The sequence below is a fragment of the Equus caballus genome, chromosome 11, assembly GCF_041296265.1.
Source record: "Equus caballus isolate H_3958 breed thoroughbred chromosome 11, TB-T2T, whole genome shotgun sequence".
In the NCBI taxonomy this organism is placed as follows: Eukaryota; Metazoa; Chordata; class Mammalia; order Perissodactyla; family Equidae; genus Equus; species Equus caballus.
Window position 1 is genome coordinate 46,396,350 of NC_091694.1, and position 23,290 is coordinate 46,419,639.

General features: G+C 53.6%; 1 protein-coding gene across 1 annotated transcript; it reads right to left on the reverse strand.

Annotated features, from left to right (window-relative positions):
- Positions 1–2,808: 2,808 nt before the first annotated feature.
- Positions 2,809–20,810, reverse strand: CCDC92B (coiled-coil domain containing 92B). The gene is made up of 4 exons (XM_023653246.2): positions 20,565–20,810; positions 11,923–12,075; positions 8,098–8,145; positions 2,809–5,492 (listed from the first exon to the last, which is right to left on the reverse strand). The coding sequence occupies exons 2-4, from the start codon at positions 12,050–12,052 to the stop codon at positions 4,876–4,878; spliced, it is 795 nt and encodes a 264-aa protein (XP_023509014.1). The 5' UTR covers positions 12,053–12,075; positions 20,565–20,810; the 3' UTR covers positions 2,809–4,875.
- Positions 20,811–23,290: the final 2,480 nt, after the last annotated feature.

Below are 23,290 nucleotides of genomic sequence, written 5' to 3' on the forward strand. Positions count from 1 at the left end.
CTTAAAGCGTCCCACCTCTCTAATTATTGTTATGATGGATGTACCCACTTGGCTGGGCATGCCTACTTCTCCTCTCCTTTTTAGAGTTCCCAAGGGGTTGGTGAGGTGAGAAGGAACCCAAACCCCCTGGATTGTGGGAAGTAGTCCCGTCCGTCGCAGGCCTGATTCAAGGGACCTATGAGAAAGGAGATGCCCCACCTTCCTCACCCCCAAACCTGTGTGGGCAGAACTGCCAGGAGGGAAGGGGCGACAGCGAGATGCCCTGGGCCTCAGTCTCCTCATCTGCAAAATGAGGGGGTTGCACGGATGATCTCTGAGCTATCTGGTGCTGTCATTGCACATCTCCACCCCGCACTGCGACTCTGGGCTGGGCTCAGCCAAGCAACCCCAGGGCTCTGTTGGAGGATCCTAAGGCCAATCCCGTCTCTTCCTTCCCCTTCTTCGCTCCTTTTTCTCTAACTGAACATGGGATCCCAGACCCTTGGTAGATGTTTATCCAGTGCTGGGGCTTCCCTCTTCTAGCTGCCCTGGGAGATAAAAGGCCAGGGACAAGCACAGGCCTGGGCCGTATTTCCCAGGCTTGCTGCAGGTGTGGTCCAGCCTGCCAGACTTCCAGGCTGATGTTCTGCCATTTTAGCCACCCCAGAGTGTCCTTCTCAATAGTCCTGTTTTGTTCCCTGCTGTATCCCCAGCACCTAACTTTGTGTGTTGAGTGAATGGTTCCAGTAAAAGTCCTGAGATCGACTCTCATTGGCTCAAACTGAGTCATGTGCCCATCTCCAACCCAACCAGTGTGACCTACCTTATCTGGGTGGAGTCAGCCCCCACCAACTCATGGACTGAAATGGGAGAAAGGCAGTTGCCCAAAAGGAAATGATGGGTCCTGTTATCAGAAGAAAGGTCACAGGCAAAAGCAATATGTCCCCTGCATCCTTAGAATGCAGAGCTGCTGTTTTTCTCCTACAGCCATCCACAACACAGCCTCGCGCTTAAAACACACAGGCTTGAATTCTTGTGGGTGCTGGGTGTACTGAGCGCTCAAGCTGCAGTCCCAGGATAACCCTCATTAGTGGAGGATAAGAATAGGGCTCTTCTCGGGGATGCAGCTGGATCAGATGGGGGTGGGTGTCAGGAAGGGGGAACCAGCCCGGCCAAATTGCCAGAACCCCGGGATTCCTTCCAGGCCAGGATTATGGGCAATTGCAGGCATGGAACCCTTCCAATCTATCCCTCCCAACCCTAGCCAAGAGCCTGTGATTGAAAGTCTCGTTCGTTCATTTGGTTCAGGGTGGCATGGAGAGAGGGACACAGCTAGCCTGTGCGTTGGGACATCTCAGATGAGTGCCTTATGCCTTATGTGAGGGGACTCCAGAGTCTCAGCTCCCAGTCTCACCTAATCCACTGCCTGACTCCCAAACCACTCTCTACCTCTTCTGCATCCTTTCTCCACACTTGCGGGAACGGGAGTGGGGTGAGGCGGAGTGCCCACAGAGAGGAGGTCTGCCTTATGTGTTTTTCAGATATTTTATTAAGAATAAGGCATATGACAGTCACCCCTAAAGCACAGGGCTCTATTTCTGTGGGTGAGTGAATACACTCTGAAAAGCATTGGATTAAAAAGCGCAGCCAACAGAGAATTTGGAGCAGGATGCCTCTGCCCTGCTCACGGGGCTCCTGCCAGGGGGTTCTGAAGCCCTGCCTGTCCCCCATTCAAGGCTGGCGCCTCAGCGAGAGGGCGCTTAGGGATGCCCCACCCTCCGCACTGAGGACATGCTGCTCCACACCCTCTCGGTCCCCTTCCTCTCTACCAGGGAGGCCTCTATTCTGCTGCTTATTTGGAGAAGGGCTACCCCATTTCAGCCCTGGACTGGTCCCCTCAACTGCAGGCCACTGTGGGTGGGATGGGGGGCAGGGGTTCAGAGCCTCATGCTGCATTGCCCCTTGGTCCCTGGCTGGCTTCCAGAACAGGGAGGGTTCCCCACCTGCACTTTCCTTCCTGGTCTGTGCACACTTGGGGTGTGGCTGGAGCTCCAACTAGGGCCCCTGAATGTCTCTGTCAACACACCCCTGCCCCGCTGGGGTTTCGTGCAGCAGAGAAGAGGGGAGAAGCCAGGAGGAGAAAGAATCCTTTCCCTTCTAGTTACCCAGACCTTCCAGGAGCTCGTGGGAAGGAGTCTTTCCTTTGGCAGGGTGGGTCCCCCAGGCTAGGGGACGGGGAGGGCCTCTCCCAACCCTGAGGCTGAGGCCAAGCAGGCCACTGACTCCCAGTCCCATTCTGCTGCACCAAGTGTTCTGTTCCAAAACCCGGAGCAGGCAGCTGGAGGGGAGTCTCTAGTCCATTATTTCCAGGAGACAGATGGGGAAAGGGAATTTCTGCTAAAATTGAGACCCTGTATCAGCCGCAGCCCCTCCTCCAGCCTGCTAGTGGAGGGGGGAGGATCGCCTTATTTCCCTTCCAAGGGGGCCCAATACCTCTGACGTTCAGTGACTCAGCCGCCCCCGCACTTAGGACTTTCTTTCATCTCAGGGCTCTCCAAGCACCCCACAAACAATTAAATGTCATTATCTCTGGTGCTAGAACAGGGACAGGAGTTGGGAGGTGCTGATGGGGTCACTTGGGGAGAGACAGGCAGGCCACCGGAGGATCCCTGGGGTGGGGGTGTGGTGGGAGCCCCAGCAGGACACCTTGGGGCCCCAGGAGGGAAGGGGGAAGAGGGCTATTGCTATAGAGCCAGGGGGAGGCCAGGGGGGTGTTGCTATGGCTTTTAGTAGGTGGGTAGGTGGATCAAGTACTTCACCATCTCTGTAGAAGAAGCGACGTAACAAAGTCACCCTGTTCACCCCAAAAGTGTGGTTGTGGAAGATGAAGGTCTGGGGGGTGCCTCCAGAAAGAGACCCTTTCCCTCCTTCCCACATCCTCTGGGCTCCTTCTGTGAGTGCAGTCAAGAGAGAAGAGAGGCCTCCTCACACAGACCCATTCTGAAAGGGAGGGCGACAGGACGAGGGGTACAGCATCACACACACTTGAAGGGGGACACAGAAGGCAGAGGCTCAACCAGAGAACTGGGGCAGGGGGTAGAGGCAGGGGCAGGCAGAGCAAGGACCCTGGGCCACTACTGTGGCTCAGGTTAGACTAGAGAGCACTGTCTGTCCCAAGGGTGGCCACACCTTGGCCATCTGATCCCAGTGGCTGGACGCCCAGACCAGGCCTGGTTATTGCTCAGTGGTCTCAGCAGCCCTGAGTGTGGCCAGCCCGGAGGGGCTGCATGTCGGTGTGAGGCGGGAGTGTGCTCACTGGGTTTGCTTCCTGCTGATTTCCCCCTCCCTCTAACATATAGAGTGAAAGAGGATATGATTCCTGACTTCCCCCCTCTTCTTCACTGCCGGCCGTACGGGGAGAAGGGTTCATCACCCTTAGAGATTGACTCTGCTCACTGCCCGGATCCCGGGGTGACACAGAATGCACGACCTCAGCCAGGGTGGGGACCTGCCAGAATGCGGTGTTTATGAGGGAGGTAAAGGCCTCTCCCTACCCCATGTCCTCCCTCGGCAGCCCCTGGAAGACCTCACAGGCACTTAGGACTCGATGCAGGACCAACAGAGGAGGAATGGCGTGGGGCTGGGAGGGCTCTAGCGGTGTGTCTTTCTAGGCTGGGCTTGGGGGGAGGGGCAACCAGCTGGACTGGAACTGCACTGCCTGCCTTCGGTCGGGAGAGGGGAGCAACGCAGCTGGAGGTGGGGGCCTTCCATTTCCATCTGGCCATTCCCCAACCAAGACAGAAGGGCACCATGCACCCCGTCACCTGATAGGATTGGGGGCCTCCCTGGAGGGGGCCAGGCTGAGGACTAACCTGCGCTCTCCCGCCCCAGCAAACTCAAACCTCTAACAACTGCCACTTCCAAGCAGCCGGGTACTTTTCCCGCCTCTGGGTGCAGCCAGCTAATTAGGAAGCTGGGCAAAATGAGCACCAATAAACAGGACTAGGACAACTCCCAGGGCAGCCTTCAGGTTCCCAGCGACCTCCTGAAGGCAGTTGCTGCCCTTCCACATTCTGGCAGGGCGGCCCGACTCTGGAGCGTTCCCCCTCACGTCCCCAGCTCAGCTCCTAGTCTAAATACCTGGTCGGCATCCCGGGAAAGAACCGAGCTGCAGACAGCTCTACACCAGGTCCTGCTGCCAAAGCCACTCTGTAATCCTCTCTAAGGGTCTATGGCTGCTACTTTCCATAAGTTCAAACTTCCTTCAGGCCACACTTTCTCCACCAGGAGCTCTGCGAGGAGGTTCTTCTAAAGTGTTCGGTGCTCACGCCTAAGGACCTATCAGCGGCGTAGGGGTAGGAGACGGGGCTTCCGAGGGAAAGGCCCAGCCTCTAGCCCGCCGCCGAGCTTCTCCGCGGAGCAAGGCTCGGCGGGAAGGGCAGGCGTGCGGGGCGCGGGGAGGCCGCAGGGAGGGGCTAGAAGGCCCAAGGGTGCTAAGTGCCACTCTTGTTCCTTTCCGGAGGCCAGCCCAGCGTTCTCCCTCCCGCCAAACGATTGTCAGCTTTCCCGGGGCAGGGCGTGACACCTGCCCCCTCCCCTCCCAATGGCTGGGTGGGGATCGGCACTGCGAGTCCACGCCACAAAAGAAGGTGCAATCGCTGAGCCCCGCGCAGGAGCTTCCTCGCGGGAGGGGAGAGCTCGAAGCTTCGGAAACATCGGGAAATACAAAAGGCGGGGGCGGTGGGACGGGGTTGGGGAGCGGGGGCCGCCTCCGCCCGCCCCCTGGAGGAGGGACCGACTCCCTCGGCCTCGGGGACCTGCCAGCGCGGCCCGAGCTGCGTCCTAGCCGTTGCCCGGCCCTGCCTCCCCGCCCTCCCCACCCCGCCGACACCGCGCCTACTCCGGGTCCCCGGGCGCACCGGGCGGGCTGGGCGCGGCCGGCGGGCTCCGGCAGGCCCCAGGCTGCGGGCCGGCTTCGTCCGGGGGCTCCTGGGGGGGCGGCTGGCGCGGGCTGCGGCCGCTGGGCCGCGGGGGCCTCCGGGCGTAGAGGAAGAGCGCGGGGTCGGGCATGGCATCGGCGTCGTCCAGGGCGCCGGCCGCGCGGTCCCAGGCGGCCCAGTCCCGGCCGGGGCCCTTGGCGGCGGCCTCCGCGGCGGCGGCGGGCAGGCGGCGGGCCCGCTGTGCGCGCCGGCGGGGCCGGGGCTCGGCGGCGGCGCCGGGGCCCGGGCGCGGAGTCTGCAGTCTCTGGCGCACCGCGTGCAGCTGGCAGGAGAGGTAGGCGGCCGCCTCGGTGTGCTTCTGCAGCTCGGTGCCCAGCACGGTGGCGCGGTGGCTGCGGCGACGCAGCTCGTCCAGGAAGCGGCGCTCCTCGGCGCGCAGGCTGCAGCGCAGCGCCGACACCAGCGCCTCGCGCTGCGCCACCTCCCGCCGCAGCTCCGCGTTGGCCGCCGCCCGCGCCGCCAGCTGGGACTCCAGCGCGCGGCACTTGCTCTCCAGCTCCCGGGACGCCGCCTCTGGAAGGAAGAGATAACGGGGAGAAGTGATGATCCCGCCTGGCGGAACCTGCACAGCCCACCGATCCACGTGACAGAGCCCTGCCCCTCCCCGACCACGCGTCCCACGCTTCGGCCACACTGGCCTTCCTCCTCCTGCCTCTGGGCCCTTGCACCTTCCTACCCTCTGCTTGGCTTCCCTTCTAATTCTTCAGGTTTCAGCTTAAGCGCAAAACCCTCCCTGATCATTTATTCACTCCATAATACTTGTTGAGCCCCAACTATGTGCACTGTGGTAGGCATTGGGGATATGGTGGATAATAAAACATTCCTCATGCAGTTTACAGTAAGAATAGTGGGAGAGGTGCAGTACAGAATCACAAATGAATGTGAGGTTGCCTCTGATGTGCCAGTGCCCTGACTGTAACAGGAGAATGTGACCTAAGCAGGGCAGGCTTCTCAGCAGAAGAGCCACTTGGGCTTGGATCTGAAGGATGAATAGGAACTAAGTTGTAAAGAAGGGAGAGAAGAGTGCTTTGGACAGAGGGAACAACTTGTGCAAAAGCCCTGTGGCAGGAGAGACACGCAAGACCAAGGGACTGAAAGAACTGGGAGTGTGGGGAGGAGAGAGGAGTCAGTGTGCCCAGACCTTGTTGTTTCCTTCAAAGAGAGAGCATTTATTGCACTTGGTAATTTTTTTGTTTGTCTGCCTTTGCCACTGCAGTGACAGTTGCCTTTACCACTGGATGTATATTGGAACCACCTAGAGAGCTTTAAAAAATAGTTTCCCAGGCCCAACCAAGGACCAGTTGAGTCAGAATCTGGGATTGAACCTGGGAACTGGTACTTCTCAAATCTTCCCAGGTAGGGGCCAGCCAGGTGGTGCAGCGGTTAAGTGCGCACGTTCTGCTTCAGTTGCCTGGGGTTCGCCAGTTCGGATCCCAGATGCAGACATGTCACTGCTTGGCAAGCCATGTGTGGCAGGTGTCCCACATATAAAGTAGAGGAAGATGGGCACGGATGTTAGCTCAGGGCCAGTCTTCCTCACCAAAAAGAGGAGCATTGGCAGCAGATGTTAGCTCAGGGCTAATATTCCTCAAAGAAAAAAAAAATCTTCCCAGGTGATTCTAATGTACCCCTAGAATTGAGGATTCCTGCCTACTGGATCATAGTCCCATTTCAGCAGAGACAGTATCCCGGGATATGCACATGTGAGTGTAGAGATGTATGGAGCTGAAAGGTGACAGAAGGTAGGCAGAAGGTGATGCTGGAAGGGATATGAAAATCACTCGGTGATCATAGAAGAAAAGAACAAAGAAAGAGAGCTCTCAAGGGCACTGAGAAAGAAGGTAAACACTGGAACACTGTGGCAGTGTCTTGAGCCCAGGTGACTCCAAAGCCCTTCAGAGGAAGGACAGTAGGTGGAGGGGAAACTGCTGTTGTCACAGAACTGTCCTTACCTGGTGTCTGGGATGTGTGCTCCCTTCCTCTAAGCACCTAGACACCAAGAGGTTGCCCGTGGTGGCCACTTAAAGGAGTGGGCAGCATTCATTCAAGTCCGTAAGTCTTTAGATCTTTATGCACAAATACACAAAGCAATGTGTAGGGCTTTTAATTTTACTCTCAACTTCCAGCTTTCCCCATCCCGAACTCTTGGCCATGTAGCTCTTGATCTATGAGTAGCACATTAACATGGCCCATTCTTAAATTTCTCCTGGCTAAAAAAGACTGTTTTTGTGATTCATTTTTAATTAGGCATTTACGGAGTTCCTCTCCATGTCGGGTAATGTGTCTTGTACTTGGAGACCATGGGCATCCAGTCCTAGTTCTCAGAGATCAGACAATCTGGTGATTAAGATCTCAACAATGCAGTCCCTCCCAGTTTAAAAAAGTTTTAGTTGTGGTAAGAAAAAACCCTTAAAAATTACCATCTTAATTTTTTAAGTGTATGGTTCAATAGTTTAAGTATACTCACATTGTTGTGCAACAGATCTCTAGAACTTTTTCATCTTGCAAAACTGAAACCCTATACCCACTGAACACCACTCCCCACGCCACCCCCCGTTTTACAGAGGAAGTAATAATCTGTAAACAAGTTTTTTAGTGGAATTGCTACATTGCCAAGAAGTCATGCTTTTGTAAAATGAAAGATTTGCTAATGTGCGTGTGTCTCTTTTCCCCTCATCTAGATTAAGTTCCTTCAAGTCAAGGACCCCTATACTGCCATTGTGTTGCATCTTGACACTCAGCATCTTGCAGGGCGTGGACACTGACCATGGGAATCATTTCTGCAAGGATGGGAAGGACTGGGGAGGTGGGTCACAGAAAGGAATGAATTCAGCCAGGTGGATATCCTGGGCACCATCTCCTTCCTGCTTTCATTTTCCTACTTTGGACAGAGACATGGATACAGGGCACTATGTATGGTGGTACAGGTTGTTCACGCAACAAGGTCACCCAGCTGAGTGGGCAAGTGGGACCGACGTCCTGCATCTGCTTAACAAGCTGAGGAGTGGAGTCCCCAAGCCTGGACTGGGGATAGAGAAGGCTTGGGTCCTACTAAGTGGTGGGGAAAAGGTGACCTGTTGGCCCCATGGCACTTCCCCACCAGTCATCCTTCCCTTACCTTGCTGGTGAGACTGGGCCTCTCTCAACTCCAGGTCATGGGTCAGTTCTGGTGGGAGAGAAAATAAAAGGCAGTCGTGTGTGTCAGAGAGAGAGAAGGTGTGTGAGAGGGATCAGGGAATAATTAGAGCCCAGTAAAAGTGGAAATCAGGATCTTTAGAAACCATCTAACTGCCCCCCCCCCCATACCTCTTTTACCACAGCCCCGTGAGTGGAACAGATGAAGAGAGGTGCCAGGGTCAGCTTAGCTCGATCTGCCTGACACTAAGCCCAGAGATCTTTGCAGCGCAAGCTATGTGGCCTGCATTTGGGGTTAGTTCAACTCTTGTGGAACTGAGGAGCCCGGCTTGCTTTTGGGGATAGAGACGCATGTGCTCCTTCCCAGGGGTGATACATAAATACTGAACATGCCAACCAATCAGAGCCGGTCTGGAGGACCCCCTGCTGTGCGGGGCGGAGACCCGTTAGTTGGTGGATCTGGGAAGGGTGGAGGGTCCTGGGCTGCTTGGGACCACTGGACGGGGACTCAGGGCAGTGGCTGCTTACTAGTAGGACACATGCGTTTCACTATTTCCACAGGCAGTACCGCTGTGCCTATGTTATTTTCTGAACATCAGCCCCGCCCCTTTTCAAGCCCCGGTCCCGCCATATTCCACACGGCAGGGAGGGGGCTTCAAGGAGGACAGCGCCACCTGGCGAAGCAAAGTCTGCATGGCACGTGGCTTGGCGTTGAGGAGGCGGGGCGGGGCAGCCAAGGAGCCCGCCAAGGGCGCCGGTGCAGGAGCAGTTTCCTCTTGGGCGCTGGCAGCCCAGCCACCACCCCTCTGCCTGTCTGTCTTCCCAGTCCCCATTCCTTAGAGCCCAGAATGCCCCGCCCCTCAGCCAGCTGAGTCTGATCATTTTTCCAGCCCCACCCCCATTCCCGAAACTCCACCAGGGCTCATGAGCTGGGAAAGGGGCAGGAGGGGGCCCAGCAGCTGCGCTGCCTGTGACAGAGGGACCTACTCAGGAGCACCTGTGTGTGCCTGCAGGGAGGTGGGGGTGGGGGAAGGTAGCAGATCTCTGGGACCACCGTCCAGCAGCACCCACAGCGACTAGCCTTGTGGGCCCTCTCCTGCCCCTGCTCACTGCCCTCACGGCTCTTCTAGAGACCAAGGGCTTTGCTGGAGATGCTTTCCCTGAGGAGGCCAACTATTGCTAGGAGGCAGAGAGCCCGGGGTGCCTGGGCCCTTCTGCCGTGACCGGAGCCTGAACCTCCTCCCTGGGGCCCCTGGGAGGACTGTGATGCCTCCACCCCGCAGGGCTTCCTGGGGCCAACTTGGCCCCTCCTCCGAAGCCCTTGGATGTAGCCCAAGGAACCCTGGACTAGGTTCAGGGACATAGCCCAAGGGATTTTTGCTCTGCCACCAACTCCCTGTGGGCTGGTTTCTCCTCAGCCCTTAACCCCAGGAGCTGGGGGAGGGGAGACAGAATCCCAGCTGGGCTCCGCTCCCCCATCCATCAAATCTCCCTGCCCATCTTGTGGCCAGAGTCCCCACAGTTTAGATGAATATGCTGTGAGGCCAGATACACTGTGTGACCTTGGGCCAGTGACAGCACCTCTCTGAGCCTCAGTTGTCCCACCTACGCAATGGCGACAGAATCATACTTGCCTCACCAGGAGCTGTTGCTAGGATTAAATGAGAGGAAATAAACAGAGGGATCAGCCTGTGGCTGAGTCAGTGCTGAATACGTGGGGGGGGGGGGGGGGGCAGTTCTTGTTGTCATCCAGGTTGCCCGCCACTCAGAACACACCCACCCACCTGTCAAGCCCCTCCATTGGGAGTTGTCACCCCTTTCTGGCAGGCGCTCCTGCAGGTCTGCCCCGGTGACTCCTATACCAGCCCCTCCCCTCTCCTATCCCCTTCCCAGCCTCTGGGTCCCTCTTTAATCTTTTTTTTTTTTTTTTAATCTTCTCCTTTGCTTTGCTCCTGTCTCTTCCTGACTCTCCCACCCCTTGGAGACAGGGCCTTATTCAGGCATATCAGCCCCAAGAGTGGCTGCTCCAGGGCAGAGTTATTTTTATCTCCTTAATCAATACCAAGAGGCTGCAGGTCCACACCCGTCTGAGAAGTGTGGTGGGGGCCGAGGGCCCTCCGTTCCTGCGATTACACTTTCTCGGGATCCTGGTCTGTGTCCTGAGTGGAAGGACCAAGGTGTTCAGAATTAGGGCAAAGCAAAAAGCAAACAGAAGAGCTGTAGAGCTTTAGGGTCTCTTGTCTCGGTTTCCTTTAGTGTTGTTATTGCAAGAAGAAAGTGGCATGAGGCAGGGCTGAGTCTGCATGGGCCATCCCTGCTCCCTGGGCTGGCCTCTGCTGGCATTCAGGCTTTGTGGGAGACTGCAGGGAGCCTGGCCTTGAGATGTGGCAGCTGAACCTGTATATGGAGCCAGAGGAGGCTATGGGGGCTGAGAGTCAGACTGCTGGCTTCCTCATGTCACAGAGTGAGCCCGGCAGGTCACTCAAACCCTCTGGGGAATGGGGAGCCTCCCATGAGCAGGGGCTGGAATGAAGGTGGAAATCTGAGCATCTTGGGGAGAGAATGTGCAGAAAGCTGCAGAGGCATGCACAACTGGGAGTCTAGAGCCCTCCTGGGTTCTAATCCTGGCTCTGCCACTAACATATGGTGATTCTCTCTCTCTGGGCCTCAGTTTACCTACTTGTACAATGAAGAGGTTGGGCCGTTCCAGCTGAGACATTCAAGGAGTCATTGGCTTTAAAGCCTCACTTGGAGACTTGGCCTGGATAAGCGCTTGGGCCAGAGCCAAGCTTCTGAGAGAGCCAGGCAGCCGAGGCCCGAGGGCCAAGAGGGGCGGTCAGGCCTGGGATTTAGTTCATTCTTGGCGCCTCCCTCTGTCCTGCTCACAAATCCAATCGGTTGTCAAGTCGTTTCCTTCGATCTGCCTCCCACTGATTGTCCCCTTTCCATCCTCCTTCACCTCTCCCCTGAACTATTTCATCAGCCCTGTCACTAGTCTCCTTGCCTCCCTCCCCCACCAATTCATCTTCCACATGACTACGAGATTGAGTTTCTTAAGGCAGCAGGATGCTGCTCAAAATCCTTCAGTGGCTCCCCACTACCGAGGAGGACAGGCCAAACTTCTCAGCTGCCCTGATATTTGTCAAGGTCTTCATGATCCGGCTCCCCTTTTCTCATCAGCTTTAAGCGTAGCTTTATCCGGTCAAATGGAACTTTTCATGAGCTTTTGGTTTCCTACCTTCTGGCCTTTGCCATGCTGTTCCTTTCATTTGGAACGCTTTCTCCACCCTCATTCCCCCATAATATCTCAGCATGTCTAAATCCTACTCAACCTTCAGGAAGTGGAAATGCTCCCTCCTCTGGGGAGCTGGGGATGCCTCGTCTCCTCCTCCATCACCCACGCCTCGAGCTGGACATGATCCTGCCCATGAACTCCCGTCGGCCCTCTTTATTTTCTGCCTATCTTAATATTACCTGTTGGTGTGTGTGTCTCCCCAACTAGACTTGGGGCTTCTCAGGGTTGGGAGGTGCTTGGTGGACATTTAGTGGGAAAGGACAGGAATCCTCAGGACTGTTCCTAGGTTCCCTCTGGTACAGAACCAGAGCCCTTTGCCCCGAAACTCACCTCTCCAAGACTCAGTTTCCTCATCCAGAAAAAGGGGTGAGGAACACCCGCCTGGCAAGATTGTTTTGAGGCTTAGAGAGCCTCCCCATGGACACCTGATCAGAGATAGCACTTCTGATGATGACAGTCACCTCCCCCCCCCCCCCCCCCCCCCCCCGCCCCAGCCATCCCTCCTGGCCTCACCTGAGCAGCGTTTCTGCAGCCTCAGGATTTCCAGGTGCAGGTCTCGCAGCAGGGCCATCTGCTCTTTTTTCAGGAAGCTGATGTGGCGTTGCACGCTCTGGATCTGATGCTCCAGGGACACGGTATCCATGGCAACCCAGGCCTGGGCCCCACCTGGGGAGGATGACAAGGTGAACCAACATCTTCTAAGTCCATCTTCCCTGCCCAACCTCGGATCCCAGGCAGTCTCCTCCAATCTGGGGTCCTGTTGCCACCAGGTAGACGTTTCTGCCACTACAGTCATTTCCCCTGTATTTACTCACCAGAGCTTCACGAACAGGTGGGTGTGTTGGTAGAGAAGCATAATTATTCCCATTTAACAGATGAAGAACCAGGGGCCCTGAGGGAAACGGCTTCACTCTCCTGCCCCCATGTAACTTTAGCCTCTTCTACTTCTCAGAGAGGAAAACAAATGGAGCAGCAAAGTCAGTAAAGACAGACAGAGACTTGGGTTCTAGTTGGCTTCTTAACCAGCTGTGTAACTTTGGGCAAGCCTTCTCCCTCTCTGGGCTCTCAGTTTTCTCATGGGTAAGGTAAGGGAGTTGTGGAGTGGATGAATCCTGAAGTTTCTTCCAGCTCTGCCATCCCACAAGCATCCCACGTCAAGGGCGACCGTCAACTGGCAGGGCAGCATGATGGTTAGAGCACATCCCTCCCCCAGTTCAACTCCATTTCTCTGACTTAACCTCAACCCAGGGCTCTGGGTTCTTCCAGGTCACAGAGGAGGATGATCTGATGAATGTTTTACTAACACTGACTCTGTGGGCTAAAGGCAGTGGTGAAGTTCTCTTCTTTTTCTTTCTTTCTTTCTTTTTGGTGAGGAAGATTGGCCCTGAGCTAACATCTGTGCCAATCTTCCTCTATTTTGTATGTGGGACACCACCACAGCATGGCTTGATGGGTGGTGTGTAGGTGTGTGCCTGGGATCTGAACCTGTGAACCCTGGGCCACCAAAGTGGAGTGTGCAAATTTAACTGCTATGCCACCGGGCCAGCCCCGGTGGAGTTCCTTTTAAAAAGAGGAATAGAGGAGGGTGATATGGAGATACAAGCAGTGAATCCATAGTGGAAACTTAGGACACTGTGATGGAGGGGAGGTTTGCAGCCCTGAATCCTAACGATGGTCTGGCTTTTCAGCTCTCTTCCAGCCCCACCCCTTTCCCAGTGAGTGTCTTCTGTGTAACATCGTCCTGGAAAAGTATAGGCAGAGGGCAACAACAGGAGGCAGAGGGCAGCGGAGGCCCAGGCCTCTGGAGCCCAGGACTCAGAGCTCTTGCCTTTTCTGCCAGGGACTCCCTAAGCTTTCAAGGACCTGCCTCCGCCTGCCTAAGAATTCCCTGGGCAGTGGAGAAGGAGGCCAGCTGATGGATGGTTCTGTTCAGCAAATGGTCCCCTGCTCCTGTCTGGCTCCCATGTAAGTCTCTGCAGATCCAAATTTCATCTGTAGGGTCACATCAAGCAGGTCCACTTGAGAACCTCACATTCATAGTTTCCTCTCTCTGGGGCCCCTCCCCTTGAACTCCCGACCCCCCTCATCCAAGCAAACGGGACTTTCATTTCAGCAGGGGCTGGCCCTTTGGTCTGTGGGAATTACTGGCTCCATTTACTGACCATCTGCTGTGTTTGGGGAACTTTATACACATTGTCTTACTTCTGCCGACCACTCTTTAGGAGGTACTGCCACCTCCATTTCACAAAGAAGCTGAGACTCAGAGCTGAAGTGACTTGAGCCAGTTCACATGGTCAGTAAGGGGTGGCAGACCCAATTCTTGAACTGAGTCTTGAATCCAAAGAAAGTTCCCAGTATTTACACAGAGAACCATCCTGGATTTGAATCCTAGGTCTTTCAGTTACCTGCTGTGTGACTTTGGGCAAGAAGGTTAGCCTTTCTGAACCTTGTATCCTCTCCCTGTAAAATGAGGCTACTAATAGGGACAGTCCTGGGATAGTTGTGAGGATGAAATGAGGTTAAAAAGTGTGGAGCACTCCCCAGAGGACCTGGCTCAGTCAATGCTGCATCCCTTCTCTTCTCTTTGTTGTGCGAGTAGGTTAATCCCTGTCTTGATTTTCTCATCGGTTCATCATTCATTCATTCATTCAATGATTTACTATTGTCAACCCCTGTGCTGGGCTCAGGGGACACAGTGATGAATGAAACAAAATTCCTGCTCTCATGGAGCTTACAGGGCGAGGGGGAGAGAATCAAACAAATAAATAAGTGCATCAAACAGACAAATAATAACAAAAATAAGGATACAATTGCAACCTGTGGTAAATGCCATGAAAGAAACCTACAGGGTAATGTGAAGGAATATAACACGGGACCTATTTTAGATTTAGGGTCAGGGAAATGTTCTTGGAGGAAGTGATTTTTGGGCCAAGACCTCCAAGCAGGCAGAATTCTAAGATGGTCCCCAAGATTCCCAGCCCTGGTGTGCATGCCCTCCTGTATCTTCCCCTCCCTTTGAGTGTGGGTGGGACTATGGATGGATTTCACTCCTGTGATTAGGTTATATGACAAAGGTGAAGGGATTCTGCAGATATAATTAAGGTCTGCGATCAGCTGACTTTCAGTTAATCAAAAGGGAGATTGTTCTGGGCAGGCCAGTTCAAAGGGCCCTTACTGAAGGACGAGGTATGAAGCCTGAGAGAGAGTCTGCTGCTGGCATTGAAGGGGTTAACTGCCAGGCTGTGACAGAGCCTAGGGAGGAAGCCACAGCAAGGACCTGAGAGAAGCCCCTAGTAGCTAAGAATGGCCCTTGGCTGACAGCTGGCAAGACAAGGGGGACTTCAGTCCTACAACTGCAAGAAGTCTATTCTACCAACAACCTAAGGCATTTTGGAAGTGGGTCTTTCCCCAGTTGAGCCTTCAGATGAGGGTGCAGCCTGCCTTGATTTCAGCCTTGTGGGACCCTGAGTGGAGGACCCAGGTAACATGTGCCAGACTCCTGATCCCTGGGAACTGTGAGACAATAAATCTGTGTTGTGTTAAGCCACTTAGTTTGTAGTAATCTGTCATGCAGCAATAGAAGACTAATACAGACTTGGGGGTGGGGTGGGGAGGAGTTAGTCTGAAGAGTAAAGGGAAGAGCATCCCAAACAGGGAACAGCATCTGTGGAAGCCCAGAGGTAGAATAATAATGGTAGCTTACAGTTGTTGAGTGCCTACTATGTGCCAAGCCCTGTGCTAAGTGCTTCACATGGTCTTTTTGAGGAACAGAGATATTGCCACAGCTGGTGAAGGCTGAAGTGGAAGGTACTGGGGGAGGGTCTCAGGGAGTGAGGTTAGCAAGAGAAGGATCACACAGGGTCGTCAACTATGTCAAGAATTTTGCATTAATAGTAAGTGAATTGGGAAGTTAAAAGATTTTAAGCAGAAGACAGACATGATATGATTTGCATTTTTAAAACATCACTGGCTGCTGTGGGAAGGGCGCACTAGACGGGGCGGGGAGGTCAGCTGGGAGAATGCAGCAGTGGTCAAAGTGAGAGAGGATGGAGGCCTGAACCAGATGATGGAGGTGAAGACGCAGAGGAGTTCCAGGTGAGTTTTGGGGGTAGAATTGGCAGGACGTGGGCATGGACTGGATTAGGTCACGATGATGGGGAGAGGGATGGCTGCCAGTCCTCTGGCTTGGCCAACTTAAGTATGAAGACACGTTTGCTGGAGCTTTCCCACTTCCTCATCTTTTACATTAGACATCTTTCACATTGGACCTCTTCTCTATCTGATACTCCTCAGGTGATCTCGTCCAATTCCATGCTGTAAATATGGTTTATATGCTGACTCCTAAACCAACTCTCCCTCACACACTAGACCGACTCCCTAATGTGTCCTTTTGGATGTCTGATCGGTCCCTCAAACTTACTAGTGCCAGGACTGAACTCCTGTGATCTCTCCTACAAACCTGCTCTTGCCCTCTGTTCACCATCTTGAAAAACGGCACTGCTATTTGCCTATTCTGTCAGTTGCTCAGGCCCAAAACTTAGGAGTCTCTTTGATTCCACAGCCAATCCATGTGCAAATCTTGTTGGCTCCACTTTCAAAAAAATGTCCTAAATCCGATCAGTTCTCGCTCTCTCCATTGCCGTCTCCATAGTCCCAGCTACCGCCATCCCCTTGGTGTACCACTGTAGCTGCCTCCTACTTGGCTTCTCCCTTCCACTCTTGCCCTTGTTTTTCACGCAGCAGCCAGTGTTTCTTTAGCAAATCTGATCATGTCTCCCCGTCTCCCACTCAAAACCCTCCATTGGCTTCCCATCGCATCTGAAACCAAATCCAAATTTCTTACCAGACCCCAGAGAATCGCCCCGGCTCTGTCTGCCCTCATCTCCTACTGCCCTCCCACTGCTGGCTCCACCCCAGCCACTCTGGCCTCCGGGCTGTTTCCTGAATGTGCCAACCACACTATTGCCTCAGGGACTTTGTATGTGCTGTCCCCTCTGCCAGAACACCCTTCGTCAAGATACCCTCATGGCCAGTTCCCTCCCTTCATTCAGGACTCTGTTCAAATGTCACCTCCTCAGGGCCCTTCTCTGATAGACTGATTTAAAAGAGAACCCTCTGTCACTCTCCATTCCCTTAATCTGCATTGTTTTTCTTCCATAAACTTATCACCAGATGCGTATATTACATTTTTGTTTATTGTCTGTTTCCCTTGCCAGATTGTTGGAAACACACGATGAAGAACTCTGTTTTTTTTCCTCCTGTTCCCTAGTACCTGGCACAAAATCTGGCAAATAGGAGGTACTCAGTAAATATGTGTAGAATGCACGTGTGAGTGAATCTTGGAGCTGGGGCAGGGCTGATGGAGAAGCAGACTTACAGAGAAGGTAAGATCAAGCCTGAGACATGGTTAGACTTACATGCTCAGGAGACCTCAAACAAGAAGTAGATGTCAAGCAGGAAGTCAAAAAGACATACTGGTACGTAAGTCAGGGGAGCTATGTCTGTGCTATTGTATATCTATGTTGGGATGTGTGTGCCTATGTGTGTGTACCTGAGCCTGTGTGCGTGCCTTGAGGAGTGCATGTATGTCTACATGCATGCATGTGTGTGTGGGGGGTGGTTCTTGCTTCTCTTGCATCTATGTGTCTGCTGTGTGCGTACCTGGAGGATGAAAGCATGTGGGCCTGTGCTTACGAGGAAGAGAGAAAATGTCTGTTCCCAGCCACTGCAATGCAAATGTTTCTGAAGGGTAAAAGCCCTTTCCACACAGCCCTGGAGACTGGACCCTGGCCACAGCGAGAGGCTGAGCCAACCAGCTGTTTCTGTGCCTTCCCAGAAGGACTTGAGTATTTGCTTCCAAGTAGGCAGGCTGCTTTTCTCAGGGCAGGAATTTGGGTCACAAATGATCTTGGCAAATATTCTTTCTTAGATGTTATTGTTTAGTTTGTTTTGGGGAGGGTGGAAAGTGGAGTGGGGAAGGGGGCACCAGGGACAACACAGAGCTCTCTGTGTGTCTAGGGAGTCGTGCACTTCAGAAGGCCCAAGCCAGGAAAATGTCAGGGTTTTGCACAGAAATGCAGTCCTGGAACCTCCTGGCTTCAGAAGAAGCTCATGCCTGAGGACGTTGTCCAGGTCAGTGGCAGCAGAAAAGATTAGCTTCTTCTCCCACATCCAGCCTGAGATGCCCAGCCTCACAGGTTGAAGTGAGAAGGGTCCCTTGCCTCTGACCCCTGTCCTGACCACCTCAGGGCCTGCATTGTTTCTGCTGCCCACCCTCTCCCTTTGCTCCTAGATCTTCTTTGTTTTAAATTTCTAGTTTGATAAAAAATGTTCATTCTTAAGGGGCTGGCCCTGTGGCCAAGTGGTTAAAGTTCCATTTGCTCCACTTCGTTGGCCTGGGGTTTGTGGGTTTGGATCCTGGGCGTGGACCTACTCCACTCATCAGCCATGCTGTGGAGGCATCACATATACAAAATAGAGGAAGATTGGCACAGATGTTAGTTCAGGGCTAATCTTCCTCAAGCAAAAAATGAGGAAGACTGGCAATGGATGTTAGCTCAGGGCAAATCTTCCTCACAAAAAAAAAAAAGCTCATTCTCAAAAATTGTCATCCAGAATAAAAATGGACCTGTAACACAGGGTTCACAATTTATAGAGTTAATCCCGAGTACTTTTGATATGCCTCTCATCTGTTTGAAAGTTACAGATAATTTTCCCCTTGGGGAAGTTGGTGGGAGAAGACTTCTGTGCTCAGGTCACCAACAAAGTGTCAGGCTCAAGAATCCTCTGACTCTGGCACAATTCTGACTCTCTAAAGGCCTGGGCTCCTGATCTCTGAAAATGACCTCGCCTCCTGCTTCTCTTTGGAGCTCCTGGGTACTCACTTTCTCTCCCAGCTATCTGCCTACAACTGACGTGGGAAGTAGGAAATTGTACTTCTCTCCTCTCTCCAGTTCTTATAGTTCTTTGAGTTGGAAGAACCATAGAAAGTACAGAATCTAGCACTCAGGGCTCGGAAGGCCTTCTGAATAATCTCAATCAGTGGTTTTCAAATTCTGCTCCATACAGTCTGAGAGTTCGGCAGAGGGGTCTCAGATGTGGCCAAAAGGGTTGGAGGTAAAGGGCAGAGCCTGAGGCTTTGCTAATTTTGTCCGTCTTTCATATGGTGGGCTTGTACGTGTGAAATCATTGGAGAAAAGCCTTCTGCTAACCAAAGGTTTGAAAACCACTTTTATAGTCCAGTCTTTCCTTGGGTGGCTAACCATTCGCCCTCCCTTAGTCTGCTCAATGGCCCCTGGCCTCTGCTGCCCCGTGTCTCCCTCAGGCAAATGAAGTGGCTGGGAGAGGAACCAGAACTGAAGCCTCTTGCTTTCTGCTCGCATGGAGTTTGCATTGTCTGCCACTCGCACCCCCTGACCATGTCTCTTGTCCCAGTTTCAACTTCATTCTTAACTTTTCTTTTCTCTTTGGGACTGAAAATATTTATTGAGTCAACAAATACCTTTGCACTGTTCTGAACACTGAATACCTACATTTTGTTAAAATTCTTTAAGAATGCCTTCTTGTTTGAAGGAGCATGTTAAACTTATTTTTATTATTCTTATAGCCAGACAGATATTTTAGATAGGACAGGCATGGTAATAAATGAATTAATAGGTTTTTTACTCTTCTTGGTTGTTATTCCTCTTCACTACCTGACTGAGGCTCAGGGTAGGGGGGAGAATAGGAACTCAAGAAGTCTTTCTCAGATATGGATGCACAGGTAATAATACTTATAATAATAATCAGCGTGCAGCTAGTAATACTTATGATAATAATAATAAATGGCTGGCACTGCTCTTAGCATTTTGCATATACTTATTCATTTCTCTTTACAATAACCCTTCACTGAAGGGTCTATTAGTATACCCACTGCATAGATGAGGAAACAGAGGCTCCCAGAGGTTGAGGAGCTTGCCTAGTGTACACAACCACACTGCCTGGCAAGTAGGAGCACCCCATTGGATGCTCACCCTAGCATTTAAGGCCATTCATAATTTAAGTGCAGTCCACGTTTGCAGTCTGATCTCCTCCTCTTTCGGATTCTACCTCTTGCTGCTCTCACAACAAACTCTTGCCCTGCCGGTGCACAGCCCCTCGCTTACTATCCCTCACCTTCTCTCTGCCACCTGAAACCTGACCCATCCTTCAAGGTCCTGCTCAGATGCCACCTTTCCCAGGAAGCCCTCACTGACCCCCACCGAGTTGGGGGTCTGTGTTTCCCAGGCATTCTACCACGTCTCACACTTTGTCCTCTGTGTGTGTATGTGTGTGCAGGTGTGTGCGTGCACCTGGCTTCTGCTCTGAGCCATAAGCTTCCTGAGGCCAGGGCTTTGTTTCTGGGAATCACTGGCATGGAATAGTCACATAACGAACATCGGTGAAACAGGGAAGATGAGCTCAGTGTTAATTGGGAATCACCAGGGCAAGAAAAGCACATGCATTAAAAAATAATTACTCCCCCCCAAGTCCTCGGCTCTCCTGGGGACTTGAGTTGGGTACTAGAAGTCAGCCCTTGACAAATGTCTGGGACTCTCTGCAAGGTGGGCTCACTTGGCCAGTGGTGGAGGCATGTTCTTTAGGGTCTTGTGGTTCTCTCCACTCCAGGGCCCATTCTCTCCCAATACCCGTAGACAACGCATCACCGCCCCCCCCCCCCGCCCGCCCCCGAAATCCCAGACCCCCAGCCTCAGCAAAGCTGAGGATCCAGGGACACGGGCGTGGGATGTATGGGGAAACTGGAGCTCCCGTCCCCTTCAGTCTTGATGTTCTGCCCTGATTATGCCTGGAATATCACTCCCAGAGAAGGCAGTAGGGGGATGTGGAGACTAAGGAGGACGGGGAAGAGAGGTACTAAGGAGGACAGGGAAAGGCAGGCAGAAAGAAAGATGTGTGGTGGGAGGTGGCAGGAGGCAGGAGGTAGCGAGGACTTGACCTCGGGCAGCTCTGGACTCTCCACCAGGGTCAGGAAGGGCCCGAGTCTGGGCGGCAGAGGACAACTTCTGCCAGCAGCTCGCGGGTCCTCTCCGCCTCCCGCGCGCTGCGGTGCCCAGCCCCGCGCCAGCCTTCCCGGGGGAACCCCGGCGCCCACCCCCCACGCCCACCGGCCTCCTCACCTTTGGGACCTGAGGGAGCGACGGGCCAGCACAGCCCTGGGTCCGGGCTTGGCCGGGTGTGGGGAGGCGCTCTTCCTCCCCGCGCTAGCTGCGCCCGGGGTTCCGCAGCGCCCGCCCCGGCTGCGGCGCCATCAGCTGCTGCGAGGCTGCGGGGCGTTCGGGCCGGGGCTCCGGGGGGCTCCGGGGCGCCGAGGGGGGGTCCGGGGCGGGCTCCAGGCGTAAACACCCAGCAACGTGACCGGAACTGGCGAACGAGCCGTAGGGGGGAGCGGGGGGCGGGAGAGATAAGGGGGGAGGGGAGGGACCTGGGACTGGCGGGGAGGGGCCGTGGGCGGGGCGGGGGGAGGGGAGGCTGGCGGTGCGCTGTCGGGGGAGGGGGAACCCCGGAAGTCCCGAGAGTCGGGCCTAAGGACCCCGGCGGGCCGCCGGACTCTCGGAGGCGGCCTCGGCTGGGAGCTGGAAGGGAAACCCGGGGCACCCGCCTGCCACTAGGCGAGCAAGGGCACGGCGGGCGGATCAGCACCGCGGACAGCGCCCAGGCCGGCAGGCCGCGCTGCGCTCCGCCCCTCCGCCCACCCCCTGCTGTGGGAACAACAGACAGTGCCCTCGGTGGCCCAGGGAAGGGTTGGGGTGGGGGGCGAGCTGACCGGCGGTCAGGAAGCCTACTCTGTGCCTAGTTGGTAGCAAAGCCGCCCCAGACCTCTCACTATCTGTGTGACCTTGGGTGAGTCACATCACCTTTCTGGGCTCCAGTTGATGACACCCTCCTTCCCTCTATGTGACGGTCCCAAGAGCCAAGAGAAGATCCTTTATAAAGTCTAAAGTCCAGAACGTTGATGTTGATCCGTTTTCACTGCACATGAGAGGCTTCTGGAGCGGGGCTGCTTGGCTTCTAGTTTCAGCTCTACCAATACCTTCCTCCTCCTTGGACCGCGATGTTCTTATCTGTAAAATGAGACAAGGATGGTCCCCGCAGCTCATAAGATCTTTGGGTTGTTGTGAAGATTAAATGAGTTAACACATGTAAAGTGGTTAAAACAGTGCCGAGTGCTCATTAGGCATTCATGCTCAGGATGGCAGGGGACCAGGTGGCATTGTCTGAGTGGCAGGTGGCTCAGAGCTCTGGATAAGTCATTTCCATCCCTGCCTTCAGGGCCCAGAGAAAGGAGCTGAGGGAATTCAGACTAAAGGGCTGGTATAGCTTTTTGCACTCCATTACCAGCCAAATATTCACTGCCCTGCCCTCCGGGGCCAGTGAAGTCCAGTGAAGTCCTCTACTTTGTCTCCAGGGCTGGGAGACCCTGGCGTGAGGGCCTGGGGGAGGGTCCCTGTGGCTCACTGACCTCAAGGACTCCCTGCCTTCTGTCCATGGATCCCGTTCATCAGTCAACTTTTAAGCCTTACCTGGACTTGGGTGTCAATGGATAAAAACTGGACTGGTCTAAAGTCCAGATATCGGTAAGAAGGATGAAAGTTTTGTTTTGTATCCCTGGAAGACGTATGGTATGAAGGGGCCTGAAAACCTGGGTTCTGATGGCAGCTCTGTCACTTACTAGTTGGGTAATTCTGGGCAAGTCTTTTTTTGTGTGTGTGTGAGGAAGATTGACCCTGAGCTAACATCTGTTGCCAATCTTCCTCTTTTTGCCTGAGGAAGATTTTCACTGAGCTAACATCTGTGTCAACCTTTGTCTATTTTGTATGTGGGACACTGCCACAGCATGGCTGACGAGCAGTGTGTAGGTCCGCACCCAGGATCAGAACCCAAGAACCCTGGGCAGCCAAAGTGGAGTGTGCAAACTTAACCACCTTGCTGGCCCCTGGGCAAGTCTTAACCTCTCTGAGCTCCAGTTCCTCCTCAGCAAAATGGGAATATCTACTCTGCCAACAGGATCATTGTGAGGGTGTCCTGAGATGAGACTGAAAGGGTTGTGTAAAGTGCAGTGGATAGGATGGTTATGAACAAACCCCAAATGTTTTTCTCCTTGATCTATAACAAGATGGATCCCAGGACAGTGGCTTTTCATCAGCTAAAGCAAACAGTCCTGGATGTCTGTCTGAGGGGTGGCCCCTCCTGTTCAGGGGGGGCCCCAACCTTGCAACAAGAAGTGCTTCTTGCAGAGTCCTCCACTGGGTCGGGCTCCCAGCTGGGCATAAAAGGCCTGGCCTCTAAGGCTGTCCTCAGGACAATTGCAACATCTTTGGCTGGAAAAACAGCCACAGGTGAAGCAACAAAAGATGTGTACAGAGCACCCAGGGAGCAGCTGAGAGTGGCAGAGCCAGCAGAGCTGAGAGATTGCCCTGTGAAAGCAGAGCTAGGACCTGGATTTGGGGACCAGGGGACTGAGGGGCACTTCCTTGGAGGAGGCGAACAGTCACTCAACACACAGAGTAATATTTAGCAAAGCCGACTGCATGGTACTCTACCTGAAGTTGTGGGGAGATGCAGAGACATATTATGAAATATGGAGATGATGACATTGGAGATGATGATGTTGATCACAATAATAACTAACAGTTATTAGGCATTTTCTGTGTGCTAGGCAATATACTAAATACTGTTAAAGTATCTTTTTTCTATTTTCAAAATTAAACTTGTAACAAAGTCAAAAGACTGTGTGTAAAAAAAACCTTTGTGTATCAAACTAAAGTGTATAAAAAGTGTGCATCTTGCCTCAGAAGTAACCATTATTTTGAGCTGAGCACTTTACCAGTGTAATGGCACTGAA